Genomic DNA, 16,118 nt, shown 5'->3' on the forward strand with positions numbered 1-16,118 from the left:
TGGCCAACTCTGGGGTTGCGGTGCTCATCTTGCTTTACTGGCCGAGGGAGCCGGCATACAGCTTCCGGGCCAGCATGACTAAGCTGCTTCTGGCGAACCAGAGCAGCGCACGGAAATGCCGTTTACCTTCCCGCCGTTTACCTTGCACTTTGACCTGCTTTCAGACTGCTAGGTTGGCAGGAGCAGGGACCGAGCAATGGGAGCTCACCCCGTCGCGGGGATTCAAACCGTCGACCTTCCGATCGGCAAGTCCTAGGCTCTGTGGTTTAACCCACAGCGCCACCCACATCCCTTAAAATCCATAGACTAAAATAAAAAGGCTACCTGCCACCCCGACTCCACAAGGCAACCTTTACAACGGTGGAACTGCACAGGGGCTGGTTTTAGCTTTCTTGCTTTCTGAAAGGAGATCTCCTGCAGCAGGGAAAAGGTGCACCAGCACCCCAAGGGTCAGGGCAACTTCCTGAAGTCCAGCCTTAGCACACACACAGAGTCCTGGGACTTCACCAGCATGGCCAGCAAGGGATGATGGGATCTGTAGTTCAACAGCCAGGAAGGCACTTTTCTTTTAAAAACAGCAAAGCAAACACACACACAAAGAGGGAGACATCTTGCCTCCCCCAGAAGGCACAGGGTGATTTCTTTATTTAAAACTTCTTCCTGAGATGGAGCCCTCGCTCTTAAAGCCCAGCTGGGCTCAGCAACCTTTGATCCCCTCTTTTGGCCGTGAGGGAGTAGCACTGGGATAGGCAAGGCTGGTGAGGATTAGGGCCACTCACAGGGAAAGGCTGGCAGTTCTTTGGCTTGTAGGGAGAAAGAGCTTTTATTTACAAGCTAAGGCATGTTCGGCTGGTCTTTGAGGGATCAAGAGGTGGCCTTGACGACAGCAGGATGGCAGTTGGCTCTCCTTAAGCCGTGCGATGGACACTCCTTCCGTATCTTGATACTTCCAGGAGCTCTTAAGCCTTAGTGTTTGCTTCTGAATGCCATTGTGTACTCAAGACATTGGAATCCAAACCACAAAGTAAGATTATTCTCAGCGAGACATCTCTGGCTTGCCTGGACTTGCTCAAGATCTCTTCTCAGCTCGCTCCTCCTGTTGAGGGAAAGATGAGGAAGGGAGGTGATTAGGCCCATCTCAGACACCCCAGAGACCAGAAGCAGCATTTTGGAATCTAAAGAAGCACAAATGCATGCTCAACAGCCTTGGCTATCAGGGCAAATTCCTGCGTGGAGCGATGGATACCTTCATTATCTTCTGGAGGTCTGCCAAGGCTTTCTCATACTGTGTGAGGAGTGGCTGGAGGGATGTGTTCTTCACCAGCTGCTGCTCCAACTCAGGAAGACCGGCTTCCCTCAGCATCTTCAGAAACTTCCTTTCCTGGAAAGCAATGAAGGAAGTGAACACCATGCTGCATTCCAAAACCCACACTACAGAAAGCTGTGAAAGGGTCCTACTGACCAACCACCTAAATTCAGTGGAAGAGGCCTTGGGTGTGGACTGACGGGCAGCTGAGCTGGGCATCCAGCAACCAGGCAGTGTCCCTGAAGCCCACTCCCTGCTCACCTCCATGCTGTTCTCTAGGCCATTTTCTACCCCAGTTGCTGCCACTGAATCCTTGAAGCAGAGCCTGTCTGAGCCACAGGAGACCTCACCACGAGGACCTCCGTCTGTGCAAAGGCACCCGGAATGCAGCATCTGGGTTACTCCGGAGAGGGATGGGAACGTGTGGCAGCCTCTCAGCCTCCCTGCCCCACACAATAGTTCAGCCCGGACACTGAGGTCCTTCTGGTGGTTCTCTCATTACAAGAAGTGAGGTTACTGGGAACCAGACAAGAGAACTCTCTAAGTAGTTGTGCCCACCCTGTGGAACACCCTCCATTCAGATGTCAAGGAAATAAACATCTATCTGACTTTTAGAAGGCATCTGAAGGCAGATTTTTAATGTATGTGGTTTTATAATTTGTCAGGGGATGCAGGTGGCGCTGTGGTGTAAACCACTGAGCCTAGGGCTTGCCGATCAGAAGGTCAGCAGTCCAAATCCCTGCGGCAAGGTGAGCTCCTGCTGTTCGGTCCCAGCTCCTGCCCACCTAGCAGTTGAAAAGCAAGTCAAAGTGCAAGTAGATAAATAGGTACCACTCCAGCAGGAAGGTAAACAGCATTTCCGTGCGCTGCTCTGGTTTTGCCAGAAGCAGCTTAGTGCTGCTGGCCACATGATCCAGAAAAACTGTCTGCGGACAAACACCGGCTCCCTCGGCCAGTAAAGCGAGATGAGCGCCGCAACCCGAGTCGTTCGTGACTGGACTTAACTGTCAGGGTCCTTTACTTTTTATAATTTGTCAGAAGCTGCCCAGAGTGGCCGGGGAGACCCAGTCCGATGGGCGGCATATAAATAATAATAATTATTATTACCTGCTGTTTCAGCACCATGGTGAAGGCCAGTCCCGCTTTCCCTGCACGAGCTGTTCTGCCCACTCTGAAAAACAGAGAGAGAAAGGTTGGCCTTTTCCAGGAGGTGCCACTTCTGAGCCCCCACCCCCAAGCTACCTGGGGAAAAAGGAAACTAGTTCACATTACAGTGGTGCCCTGCAAGACGAATGCCTCGCACGACGAAAAACCCGCTAGACGAAAGGGTTTTCCGTTTTTCGAGGCGCTGCGCAAGACGAATTTCCCTATGGGCTTGCTTTGCAAGACGTTTTCCCCCTTCCCCCCCCTTTTTTAAGCCGCTAAGCCGCTAATAGCCGCTAAGCCACTAATAGCGCTAATCCGCTAATAGGGATGCTTTGCAAGACGAAAAAACCGCTAGACGAAGAGACTCGCGGAACGGATTATTTTCGTCTTGCGAGGCACCACTGTATTTGAAAGCCTCCCTCTGAGGGAATTACCGGTGAATGTAGGTCCTGATGAACTGAGGAGCATCGTAGCTGATGACACATTTCACTCCGCCAATGTCGATTCCTCGGGCTGTGGCATCTGTGCTGATTAACCTGGGTGTTGAGGAGAGAAATCGCTGTCATCCCAGCAGATCTGAGCGCAGCCACTAAAGAGATGCTTGGTCCGCAAAGAAAGGGCTGGGGGCTTGTGGTGTGGTGGGTTGGGGAAGAGGCCCGGCTCGTACAGTTTCTTCTAGTGTCATGAAGAAGAGAGACATCCCACCAAAGGCAGGTCCTCTTCTGGCTCAACTCGGCTCCCAACGGTGCCAGAAACTTTCCAACACCATTGCACATCTGGAGATCAAGGGGCAGCCAGTGTATGATGTGCAACTGAGACATGAGGATGTGGCCAGCCCCCCTTGCCCTGGAAATACTCACAGCTGGATCTTCCCCTGTTCAAACTCCTTCAGTGTCAACTTCCTTTGCCTTGGATTCAGCCTGGAAGAGAACTCGGCCACGTTCACGCCGCCAAAGGCTTGAAGCAGTAGAAAGAGCCTGGGGTGGTGGAGAGAGAGAACAAAGCATGCGGATGGGGGCACAGACCAGCAGCAGAGCCCCTGCTCTGCAGGCAGAGGAAGGGGATCCCAGGATCAAGGCTCAGCCCCTCCCAGGAGGGCTGCTGAGACTCCAAAGGATCCCCTGCCTCAGCAGATGGGACCAGTGCTCTGCCGGCTTCCTAGGAAAGTCCAAGCCTAGCCCGCAAAGATCCCACTACTGCACGGCCTCACCTGTGTGACGTGTCCCTGCTGTTGGTGAAGCAGAGGACGCGGGAGAACTTCAGCCGCAGCAGGAAATGCAAGAGGAAGAGGGGCTTCCAGCGCAGGTTGCAGGGCACATAGTATTGCTGTGGCGGGAGGAGGAAAGAAGAGCCGTTTGTGCACCGCCCCCCAGGAGTGCTTCTTGCCCAATCCCTTTGGGAAGACGAGGAGGGTCACTTTGGGCCAAGGAACAGGACAGGCTCAAGGGCCGACACTCCTGACTCTCAGACGATAAGAGATTGTGTCTCCAGTGAACAATTCAAGACTAGGTCAGTGTCCTAGTCTCGCAAAACACCATTTTCATTTCAGAATTGACAACTTCCACTATGTTTCTAGACCACCAGTTTTCATACATTAAGCCATCTATTTTTTACTATTAATTATTAATTATTATTACTATTTACATACCACCCTATATCTGGAGATCTCAGGTATAGCTCAACCTAAAAACCACATTATATATAATCAAAATAAAAACAACCCAGTAACACCCCCCCAAAAGGGGGAGGGGGATCCATTATGGAGTTCCCAATTTAGAAGCAGTGACTCTTCTGCATTTGCCTCTCTGATATTCAAGCCACAAAACCACCCCCTCCCCGACAAACCACCAGGGCTGAGTCCCTAAACCAGTGTCCACCCAGCTTGCTGCCTTCTTTCTAAGACTTCTACTATTATTTCATATTTTTATTCTCTCTTACTACTTTGTTAGCTGCCTGAGAACATAAGCTTTGGTTGAAGAAGCGAGAAAGAAATTATGCAGCCGAAGAAACGCAAACCTTTCTGTGCATTCCTGCCCTCCCAGGGACCCAACTTCTGAGCCCCCGAGCCCTACATGGAACTGCTTGGGTCTTGAGGCACCTGCTGCCGCTGCCAAGGAATGGGGCTTTCTGCCTCCCCCAACCCAATTTGCCCTCCAGTCTGGAGGGAAGGGCTGGTGCTGTCCCAAAAGGGCACCTTCTCACCATTCACATCCCCACCCCCTCGCCAAACACGCCTTCCCGGCTCTGCCAGAACCAGAGCGGCAGGTGGGCGGGCTGCCTGCAAGCCCCGCCTCTTACCGAGAGCCCCTCTGGGAGGGCGTACTTCTTTGTGGTCTCCATTGCCTTCTCTTCCGAGGAGATGGGTGTGAAGAGGCGAGGCCGGTAGAGGCCCAGCGGCTGCAGCTTTTCGGGGTTGCGTGTCAGCGTGGCCGAGAAGAGAAGCTTCTGCAGAGGGACGTGGGGGCAGCCAGCTCTGTGTAGGGGTGCAAATACCCAGAGTGTGAGGGTCAGGTGGGACTGCTATGAGGAATTATGAAATATGGAGCAAGCCATTGGTGTCCATGCTGAAAGGATTGTGTTGACTGGGTTTGATTCATTGACAATAATTTTCTGATTGAATCCCACTGCCTTTGCACCTCTGCCATTTGCTTTCTCTATGCCTGACAAGCACGTATAAGCATTCTGAAACCTAGATCAGGCATCCTCAGTACATAAAGATAGTTGGTTACTTTGATGTAGTTTGTTCATCTTTAGACAGATCTTAAGGGCCAGGAAGAGAGTTCACAAGGAGCTGATAAATACTGCCATCCTGTCTCTCCTGTTTATGACCTCCGGGGTTTTGCTGAATGCATTCCTCATTTTACTCCTATTTCATTTACTCTGGACTACTATGCATGCTCAAGTAGGAAATTTCTTTTGTGAATAAAACGACCTGGGCTGAGGGGTGGAGAGGAATTATTGTTGGCACTCCTCCCAGAGTCTTGCTGGTCAAGCCTCGTGTGTATTTTATTAATCAGAGTCCAATCCTTCCTTGCTTTGGGAATGTTACAGCTCTGGAAAGCAAAAGGCACTGGGGGGTGGGACAGGCCTCCCAACCCAAACACAAGTAAATGAGGGGCTTTTCCAGTGCCCCTCTGCTCCCCACCCCCTGGATCCACACACACCCTTCTCAGGCCAGCTCCTTGGTATTCAGGGGTTTGGGTCCCATTCCCGGCAAAGGAACCCTCCACAATACAATGGGCAGTTTCTGCTCAAGGCCTGACTCTCAGGAGGAGCTGACTGTGCTTCCAGGAGCCAGAAGGGGTCCTCTGCTGATCCGTCCCACCACTTCCCACCCTGCCCTGCCGTTTCCCTTCTCATTCTCCTCTCCGGCGCGGCCGGCGTACCTGGCTGCCGTGAGGGGCCCCTGCTCTGCCCTCCTGAACAGTTGTGGGGTGCCAGAGCCCTCCTCCGCCGCTGAATGAGCTGCTGCCACCACCTGCCGCAGCCAGTCCTGGTGCATGTTGTCAATCATGCGATCGGCTTCGTCAATTATCTGTGCTCACGGGCAAAAGAGAGGCAGTCAGGGGAGGCTCACTACCTCTGGCACTGCAGAGAGCTTCACAGCCGTAGCTGGCATTGCCTTGCCGAGGTCTGCTGGGAGGGGGGAGATGAGGGGGGGAGCGTTTTGAGGGTGGGGTCCCGTTGCCTTTACATTCATGGTGGAGCTGCGTGTGACTGGGAGCCCAGCCTGCAGGGAGGAGAGCCTCAAAGCAAGGCCAGTGAGAGAGGCACTTTCATCCAGGAAGCAGCTGGCTGAATCGTGCGTTAAAGAATGGACATTTGCAGGAAAAGGAAGCAATGCAAGTTATGAGGCGATTATAGGTCACATTTTATGTAACAGGGACACCGTGTCACAGTCCACCACCCCAACCCCTTATATCAGTGGTTCCCTAACTTTTCCCACCCACCGCCCCCTTGGTTCCATAAACTCATCTCCTGTGTCCCCTACCCTACAAAAGGCATTCAGAATACAGTGGTACCTCGGTTCTCAAACGTCTCCGTTGTCGAACGTTTCAAAACCCGAATGCCGAAAACCTGGAAGTAAATGCTTCCATTTTCGAACATGCCTCAGAAGTCGAACGGCTTCCGCTGGGTGCTTTTCCATTTTCTTAATTGCATTTGGAGCCAGCCTATTACGCCTCAGTTATTGAATGTTTTGGAAGTCGAACGGTCTTCCGGAATGGATTACGTTCAAGAACCGAGGTACCACTGTAGCAGTTTGCATGACCCTCTATGGAAGGTGATAGCACAATAAAATTCAAAACAGCAACAATTAATTGCACATTTATTCAAAATCCAGTTAAAACGTGATTCAACAAAACTGATGAACCTGACCCACTGATGCCAGCTTTTAAAAAGTAATTTACCCCTGCCTCTAAGTGTCCCTCTAGGTAATTCCCCCCCCCCCGGGGGGGGGCAATAATGCACATTTTGGAAGCCGCTGCCTTATAAGGGCCCTTCCAGCCACAACATTGCATGTGATGCAATCCTCAAACATGGGGGCGGGGGGAGAGGGATTCCTCACCAGGAAGCGAAGTTCTTTCAGGCTGAACTGGGGGCTCTGCTGAAGATGATCTACGAGGCGCCCAGGAGTGGCCACGACAATGTCTGCCAGGCTGCGAAATCCCATCAGCCTGGAAAAAGAAGCACCAGAACAGGCAGTGAAGAGGAGTGTGATTTACGGAGAAGCAGCAGCACCAGACAACCTCCCACTTGCGCCCATTGCTAAGGAAGAAGATGGAGGCCTCTGCTGCTGCTGCTGTGCCACCTGTGGGCTCAGCCTGCTGGGCCAAGACGCAAGGAGGAGGTTGGCGTGCAAAGCCAAACAAAGAGAAGGTGAACTTACGTCTCCTCAGCGAGCGACTCCTGCTCCTTTGCAAACGATTTCTGCCCGGTGAGCTGGACCACTTTCAGCCCCGTCCCGTCAGTGTAAATGTTGAATACTTTAGTCACCTGTGGAGAGGAGAGAATCAGTGGCCTAGAGGGAACAGGGCTGCCTCTCAGGAGCAGCAAGGCACAAAACACACCTTCAGGGCCAAACTTGAGGCAAGAAAAGCAAAGGCAAAAATCCGGCTCTTGACAGCTCCCAAAATGCCTGGTCCTTTGCACTTCTGACACGTGGCAACGGGTTCAGCAGGGCCCTTCTCTTGTGTTGGTGCTTCTACTTACAGAACAGATGCTTCTGCAACAGCTGCCCCCCCCCCCGAAGGCAGGAAGGTAATGGGCCTTCCCTGACTGGTATTCTGAGGTAGACTCCTTCTGAACCCAGAGGTTCTATTTAGCCATCCTGCCTAGTACGTAGAGACAGGCCTTGGCTACTCTGTGAATTCCCTCTCATCTGAGCCAGTGACTGGTGAGGCTCACAGCTTCTGGGGGCAGTACTGTGCACTGTGCGAGTTAAAAATTTATACCTATCTATATTTGCCTGTCTTGAATTTACCGCTGATCCCTTCAACTGGGGGAATCTTGATTTCTAGCATTATGAGGGAGGGAGAGAAGGGTATAAAGGCTAAACTTATGCAGTGAGTATTTGTAAGGGGGGTGGCAGTATAAAATCTGAAGAACAGGACTGTGCAGTACTGTTAAGCCAGTCTAATCATTTATACAGTGGTACCTCTGGATGCGAACGGGATCCGTTCCGGAGCCCCGTTTGCAACCTGAAGCGAACGTAAGATGAGACTGCACATCTGCACGTCGCATTTTGCCGCTTCTGCGCATAACGTCATTTTGAGCGTCTGCGCATGCACAAGCGGCGAAACCTGGAAGTAACGCACATCCTACATACCGGAGAATCCAATTGGGATGAACTCACAGCTGGAGTCCAAAGTCCCCCACCCCACCAACAAATCTCTCCTCAGTAACGCACCTGCTGGGCCAGTTCCTTGGTGGGCAGGACGGCCAGAGCTCGTACTCGGCAGACGACTCGGTCTAACAGAGCCTGAAAATACAAAGGCCAGCGATCAGGAAGAGATGGGTGTCTCCTGCTCCTCAGTCTACATGAATGGGTGTGGGAAAAGCAACCAAGAGAGCTAAATGGACACATAGTCGATTGAGTCACATCCCCCTGTGCCCCAAGTGCTGGGGGATCCTTTGAGACAGTGCTTTCCAAATTCACCAGCCTGATACTACTCCTTGTACGCAAAAGTCTTAAAGCAGCCCACACTGGGCTACACAACAGGAGGCTATTTTGGCACAGAACACACACCAGCCACCAGCTCTCCGCTTCGCCCAAAACTCACCTGCACCACCGGAATGACAAAGGCCAGGGTCTTGCCACTGCCGGTAGGGGCTGAGACGCAGATATCACTGGGCTGGTAGCCACCTCTCCCAGCCAAAAACCCGCTTTCCAAGATGGCTGGAATCACCTCGGCCTGAACTGAAGAAGAAGAGCAGGCAGGATCAGCACATACCCCAATAACATTCCCCCCACTGCTTAAAGGGTAAGGAAGAGGGCAAGGGGTATGGGAGAGGTTTCAAGGCGGTTTTGGAATTTGCATACTACTTTCTCTCCTGCCAAGGATTTGGTGACCACCAGCAAGAAAACTGAGCCATCTTTCTCTTTTGCCTACACTTTTTCACCTTCCAAATGTTTATACGCTTCACATTCCATCAATGAATCCACTTTTAAGTCTTCTCTCCAGCTCTGTCAACTGCAGCTTAGCCTCACCATACAAAAGGGAGAGCTTGGAATTGCCATCATTATCATTATCATTTTTAATTTGTATACTGCCTTTCTATCTTACAATACTCAAGGCGGTTTACAAGCTGAAGAAACAAAAAATGTACATCTTATAACAATCTAATGCAATGCAAAAGTGACATAATAAAACATAACTTTACAATGGACAACCTCCATCGAAAGAGTAACATTCAACAATCATTAGAATCGTATAAAATAATAATATCAACATATAAAAGTTAAACAGAAATCCACTCAACAGTTACAATACTATCTAAACTATAATCAATAAAACAACGGCAAGCCACAGTACATAATACAATACACATTGAGAAGCAGAGGGTGGGCCAAGGCAGGTGGAAGGAGGGCTTGCCTGATGGAGTCTCTCCCTTCACAGTTCTTCCTCCAGGAACAGCTCCCTTATGAGAAGTGGAGGCGGAGTGGTCCTATGGAAAGTATTTGTGGGCACTCAGGTGTCTTGGGGAATCATTACTGGAGCACCCAGAACAAAGGTCCAGGGGCAGCAGCTGGCTCATTTATTTCTGGGCAGAATTTGTTTAACAGGGTGTCGTGAAGGATACCCACAGCCCTCTGGCTCCTTTGCACCAGAGTTCTGAGAAAGGTGAGGTTGCTTCTCTCTCATCACATGCGAACGGATCCACACACTTGAGGTGGAACTTGCTGTGGGATGAGAGATGCAGGTCCACGTTTACATCTAGGTATTTCATTGACATTCTAGCCTAGCTAAATAATTTGCTGTGGATAAAACTGTGCTTCCTCAGTTTGACACCACATCAAACACTGCAGAGAGGTTACAACTGAAGCACCGATGGGAGCGACTCCCACCAACATTCATTTAAAGAGCAGAGGTCCCTGTCTTCTAAGCACTAACCATTCGCATCCATCCATCTCCCAAACTCTGGCCATCTTCTAAATATGGGTTTAAAAGCATGGAAGAGGAAAAATTTTCCCACTATGATGATACCTGGAAACAAAGACTCTATTCCATTTGCTTGCAGTTTCTTCCTCAATTTTGGATGGATTACTGGAACGTCTTGGAGTGGGACGACGTTCTCTTTGATCCGCCTCTGGACCAGCTTAGGTTCAGCCAGCCAGCGTGGCAGAAGAGGCTCCACCTGAAAATGACAGACGCACATGTGATGGTGGAACTTTGGACTCAAGAGAACTGCAGGCACACACACCTCCGTCCCGACAAGATGCCACAAGGAACACTGCAACTCCAGCCTCAGGACAAATCAGGCCCAATGTTCCAGCTGAAAGGTTTTGCTTCCATGGAATCTCCCTCTATCGAGCTTCAACAAGGCTTGGTCCCCGTTGTCGAAAAAGAGAGGAAACTAATGGGGTAAAGGAATTAAAAGGGTGCTATGCTCAAGCACCAAACTAAGGCTTTGATGGCTCTGTGATATGAAGCAAGCTATACATTTGTTTATTATTAATATTAACATTAGCGGTGGGGAGGGGGATATCTGCAGCCCTCCAGCTGTTGTTGGATTCCAGCCCCCATCAGTCACATCCGTCATGACCAAGGTTCAGGGATGATCGGAGTTGTAGTTCAGCATCATCTAGGGAGCGCCACAGGTTTCCAATCCCTGCATTGAACAGATAGCCAAACCCAGCCGTCACCTTGACCCTCCAAGTGTTGCTTCAGTAAGGAAGCAACCCTGACCTCATCGCAGAGCAGTGTGGCTGAGCCTTTGACAAAGACTGGGAGCAAAGCATGTTTATAACAGACTATCGGCTCAAGACTTAAGTGAGCTACCTTCTTCTTCTGCGCTGCCTTCAAAACCCAGTCACCAAGAACGATTGTGTTGGGAGGTGGGGGGGTTTCCTTTGGTTCCTGCGGTGACTTCAGCATCTGCTCCTTTTCACCATGGCTCTCATTTGCTCTGGCTTCTGCGCCATCCTCCCTCTCTCCTGCTGAGCCATCATCTTCTAGTTGGCTTGCTAACTTAATTTCACTTCCTGGTAAAAGCAACATGAACATGACAAATCATTTGAGTTTAAGAAAAAGATGTGCTTATGGCATTTTCAAAAAAAGAGGAAAAGGTGAGCTGGGGGTGGGGGGAATGGTTGGGCCCAAGGTGGGAAAGGGCCCAAAAGTGCACAGAAAGCAGTCTGTCCCATTCCCCCCCCCCCGCTCATCCCACCCCTCCTAGTGCCGATCAACAGAGCCAAAGAAGCAGGCAGCTGCTCACTTTATAGCAAGTGGGAGTCTCAAGGAGAGAAGTGAGGGCTTATCCATACCAGCAGCTGCTCACACAAGAGGCAAGAGAAGCTGGGAGAAAGTGATTCATGAGAGACACAACAGGAGTTTTGCTGTACACACCACACTGGGGGAGCAGAAATCCCTACTGATGGCTTCTCTTGAAGAGATATTGTGTTATTACTGAATACGGTAAGCCACTCTGGGAGTCTTTCTCAGATGAAGAGTAGGCCAAAAATACTTTGAATAAAAAACAAACCCGTCCTGTATTATGATTCTCTTTTTTTTCCTTTTTTTCTCGATACATTTTTATTGAAGTTATGCATAAAACAAACATATACAAAAAAGAAAAAATACAGAAAAAAATACAAAAAGAGTCATAACAGTACAAATACACAAGCCAACATTTCCCTTCTCCCAACTATGCAGAGAGAGATAAATTGGCTACATAAAAAAAATATTAAAAAAAAGAAAAAAAGAAAAAAAAATGAAGAAGAAAAACCGAACCCTGAACTCCCTTCCACCCTTTTGGTAAGTATCAAATATCTTCTTCCATTACGTATTTGATTTTTAATCTGAGATCTTAGATTCACTCGCTGATAGAAGTGTTCTAACCCCGCCAGTTCACTTTAAACATTTGTTCCAATATAGTTCCAATATTTACTCCAATTTTTCAGAAATTTCTGTTCATCTTGATCTCTTATTCTACCTGTTAGTCCTGTATTATGATTCTCATTAGGAAGCTGCCTTAGACTGCGTCAGACCACTAGGGTCTGTCTAGCTCAGTTTTGTCTACAATGAGTGTGAGGAACCTTTGGTCCTTGAGATGTTGCTGAACTACAACTCCCATCATCCCTGGCCATGCTACCTAGGGCTGCTGGGAGGTTGTAGTCTTGCAACATCTGGAAGTTCAGAAGTTCCCCACTCCTCGTTTACACTGACTGGCAGAGGCCCCCCAGACGGAGGACACCCCCAGCCCTACCAGGATATCCCAGACTGAACCTGGAACCTTCTGCATGTAAAGCAGGTGCTCTACTGCTGAACCGCAGCCCTTCCCTTCATTCCGGAAGTCAGAGCCAATCTTTATGGTACACATTTATTCTTAGACTGTGCCTTCCTATCTCTAAAAGATGGAGCATCACTGGCCTGATTTGGGGTGTGTGTGTGTGGCCCGAGCAGATACTATCATATTGTTGACTGAGCACTGCCCAGAAACGATGGAGACTGAATGTAGCTCCCAGTTTCCACCCACAATTTATTTTACCTTCCCCTCCATCAGTCCTTCCTTGTGGTGTCTTTGATTCCTTTCCACTTGTTTTACTTCTTCTTGGACTAAGATCATCGTCTTTCTCTTCCACACCTTCACCCCCTTCAGTGGCTAATTTCTTCTTTCTCTTTCTATGGCCTTCTGTAAAAGGGGATTCTTCACTTTGCTTCCTCTTTTTGGATTTCTGCTTTGCTTCCTTCTCCAAGTCCATGTCAGGCATTTCATTATCTGGTCCACTTTCTGCAGGCATGTGATCATCCTGCTGCTGCCTTTGCTGCTGTCGAGCTCTTACCCGTTCCTTCAGCCGTTGCAGGAGCACTTGTGAGTGGTCTTTGAGGTCATTGTCTTCATCCCCAAGATACCTGTGGATTTCACAATGGTTTCAGTACTCCACTAACAAGGGTTTTCTTTGGTGGCAGCACCCCAACAGTGGAACTCCCCCCCAAAAAAAAGTTAAATTGGGCACCTTCATTTTTTATTTTTAGCTGGGTGGTTAAGACATACTGATTTGCTGTATTTTAATTTTTGCCTATTCACTCTTATCCAGTTGAAAACCACAGTAGTGGTTTGGACCAGGGGAAGTTTCTGGAACACTTTGGGAGATTGCCAGAGCATGGATAATACATGGGAGGGTGGGGTGAGCTCTGACTGACCACAGCCCTGCAAAGTAGACCAGTGGTGTTATAATCATAGTACTGCATGAGGGCAGGAGAGATGCTGAGAGAAATTAGCTATAACAACACTGGGCTACACTACAAAGGCTTAGTCTCCTGCCATATTAGTTTATTAAATTTTTTTTAAAAAAAGAAATACAATTGGAGGAGTGCCGTGAAGATGACTGTAGCTAGAGAACAGGAAAAGGTGATTAAATGCCTTCATAATTTATGGTGGTGGGAATTCTTGTGCGCAATTCTGATAAAAAAAGAGCCTGAAATGAGTTAATCACTTCTTTCCCAATGCTGCTACTGATACCGACTTAACAGCGTCCTGCTTTTCCATATACCACAATACCTTAAGGACCAAGGACAGGGTTATTCATTTATTGGGCTGTTGTTTTTATTTTGATTCATGTATTTATGGTTTTATATTCTGATTTTATTCTGTGAACCGCCCTGAGACTTGTGGTTATAGGGCGGTATATAAATTAAATAACAACAACAACAACCCGTATGAACTGACCAACAACAACCACCACCCATATGAACTGACCAACAACAACAACAACAACCCATATGAACTGACCCGAACCCTGCAATCATCCCCTGAGGCCCTTCTTCATGTGCACCCTCCACGAGAAGTCTGGAAGGTGGTGACACAAGAACAGGCCTTTTCTGTGGTGGCTCCCCACTTGTGGAATTCTCTCCCCTGAGAGGCTCACCTGAGGCCTTCATTACATATCTTCAGGAACCGGGCAAAAACACTCCTCCATAACGAGGACTTTGGCTGATTTAGTAACTTTATGGCCTTTTAAATGTATTGAGGGTGGGGCTATTGGCTGGTTCTTTGATTATGCATCTGCGATCTCTTTTTTGTATGATTGCATTGTAAACAATGCGATCTTCAGATGAAGAGGGTAAATAATAGTACAGTGGTACCTCGGGTTACATACGCTTCAGGTTACAGACTCCGCTAACCCAGAAATAGTGCTTCAGGTTAAGAACTTTGCTTCAGGATGAGAACAGAAATCGTGCTCCAGCGGCGCGGCAGCAGCAAGAGGCCCCATTAGTTAAAGTGGTGCTTCAGGTTAAGAACAGTTTCAGGTTAAGAACGGACCTCCGGAACGAATTAAGTACTTAACCCGAGGTACCACTGTAATGATGCTGACGCTGCTAGCCGCACCTCCAAGTCCTTAAAAAGTGCTTTGAGGGGCTGCAGTGGAAATCATCCTTGCCGCCACCGCTGTCATGTGACCACGAAGCCCCTTTCCCACTCACAACTGAGCTCGAATTTCAAGCCAAACATCCACATTCGCCCGCAGCCCGAGCGGCAGCGAAGCCTCCTCCCTCGCGGTCCCGCCCGGGGCTCGGTCGCGGAAGCCTCAGCGCCGCCTGAACCCGAACCAGGCAGCCGCGGGCCGCATGTCCGGCCCCCTTCTCACCTGTGGACGACGAAGAGCGCCATGCCTGCTCTTTTCCCTCCGCCGGCGCCTAGCGATGAACGCCGACGTCGTCCCTTAACGATGACGACAGGTGGCCAATCAGGGCCGAGGTATGCAGATGAGGCGCGCCGTCTCGTGGCCGGCCTGAACTCGGTTCCTGTCGCTGCCGAGTGACGCAATCCCCGCGCTGGCCAATGTCGGGCGACTGCGCATTCCCCATTCACAACTGGCAGCGCGGGAGGCCGGCGTGGAGAGAGAGGCGCGCGGGAAAGGGGCGCCCGTGGGAACCCGCTCCCGCTCCCGCCAGGAGTAAGGGCAACCCAAAGGGAACTTGGGCGGAATCGGGGAGGGGGCAAAGGAGGCCTCCCTTTTGAGCCTTCGGGGGGGGGGGGCGGCAGCGGATTTGCATCTGCTTAGCCAGGGTGACTGACAGGGGACGCAGGTGGCGCTGTGGGTTAAAGCCTCAGCGCCTAGGACTTGCCGATCGAAAGGTCGGAGGTTCGAATCCCTGCGGCGGGGTGCGCTCCCGCTGCTCGGTCCCAGTGCCTGCCAACCTAGCAGTTCGAAAGCACCTCCGGGTGCAAGTAGATAAATAGGGACCGCTTACCAGCGGGAAGGTAAACGGCGTTTCCGTGTGCGGCTCTGGCTCTGGCTCTGGCCAGAGCAGCGATGTCATGCTGGCCACGTGACCCGGAAGTGTCTCCGGACAGCGCTGGCCCCTGGCCTCTTAAGTGAGATGGGCGCACAACCCCAGAGTCTGTCAAGACTGGCCCGTACGGGCAGGGGTACCTTTACCTTTACCTAGCCAGTGTGACTAACGGTGTCAGATTGGTCATGGTGTGCGGATGCCCGATTATTGTCTTCCAAAGTAACTGCTCTACTGTATTCCGAACTTTAAAATGGAAAGCGTAATGCTGGTGGTCAACAAAAGAGGTTTAAAGACTCTCAAGGGAAATCTAAAAAAATGTATAGGTATAGGTAAAGGGACCCCTGACCATTAGGTCCATTCGTGACCCACACTGGGGTTGCGGCACTCATCTCGCTTTATTGGCCGAGGGAGCCAGCATACAGCTTCCGGAATATGTGGCCAGCATGACTTAAGCTGCTTCTGGCGAACCAGAGCAGCGCACAGAAACGCTGTTTACCTTCCCGCCAAAGCGATACCTATTTATCTACTTGCACTTTGACGTGCTTTTGAACTGCTAGGTTGGCAGGAGCAGGGACCGAGCAATGGGAGCTCACCCCGTCGCGGGGATTCGAACCGACAACCTTCTGATCGGCAAGGCTCTGTGATTTAACCCACAGCGCCACCCGCGTCCCGTCCCCCCCAAAAAAAGTATAAACACCGACAATTGG

The 16,118-nt window shown here is 50.2% G+C and overlaps 1 protein-coding gene across 1 annotated transcript; it reads right to left on the reverse strand.

Moving 5' to 3' along the window:
• Positions 1–605: 605 nt before the first annotated feature.
• DDX51 (DEAD-box helicase 51) lies at positions 606–14,830 on the reverse strand. Its single transcript, XM_079956694.1, has 16 exons — positions 14,763–14,830; positions 12,662–13,026; positions 10,954–11,156; positions 10,159–10,309; positions 8,734–8,870; positions 8,361–8,432; positions 7,341–7,447; positions 7,020–7,128; positions 5,839–5,987; positions 4,751–4,925; positions 3,663–3,778; positions 3,313–3,429; positions 2,887–2,988; positions 2,414–2,477; positions 1,247–1,381; positions 606–1,096 (listed from the first exon to the last, which is right to left on the reverse strand). The coding sequence occupies exons 1-16, from the start codon at positions 14,783–14,785 to the stop codon at positions 1,070–1,072; spliced, it is 2,052 nt and encodes a 683-aa protein (XP_079812820.1). The 5' UTR covers positions 14,786–14,830; the 3' UTR covers positions 606–1,069.
• Positions 14,831–16,118: the final 1,288 nt, after the last annotated feature.

This window comes from Podarcis cretensis (assembly GCF_951804945.1).
Source record: "Podarcis cretensis genome assembly, chromosome: 16".
Classification (NCBI taxonomy): Eukaryota; Metazoa; Chordata; class Lepidosauria; order Squamata; family Lacertidae; genus Podarcis; species Podarcis cretensis.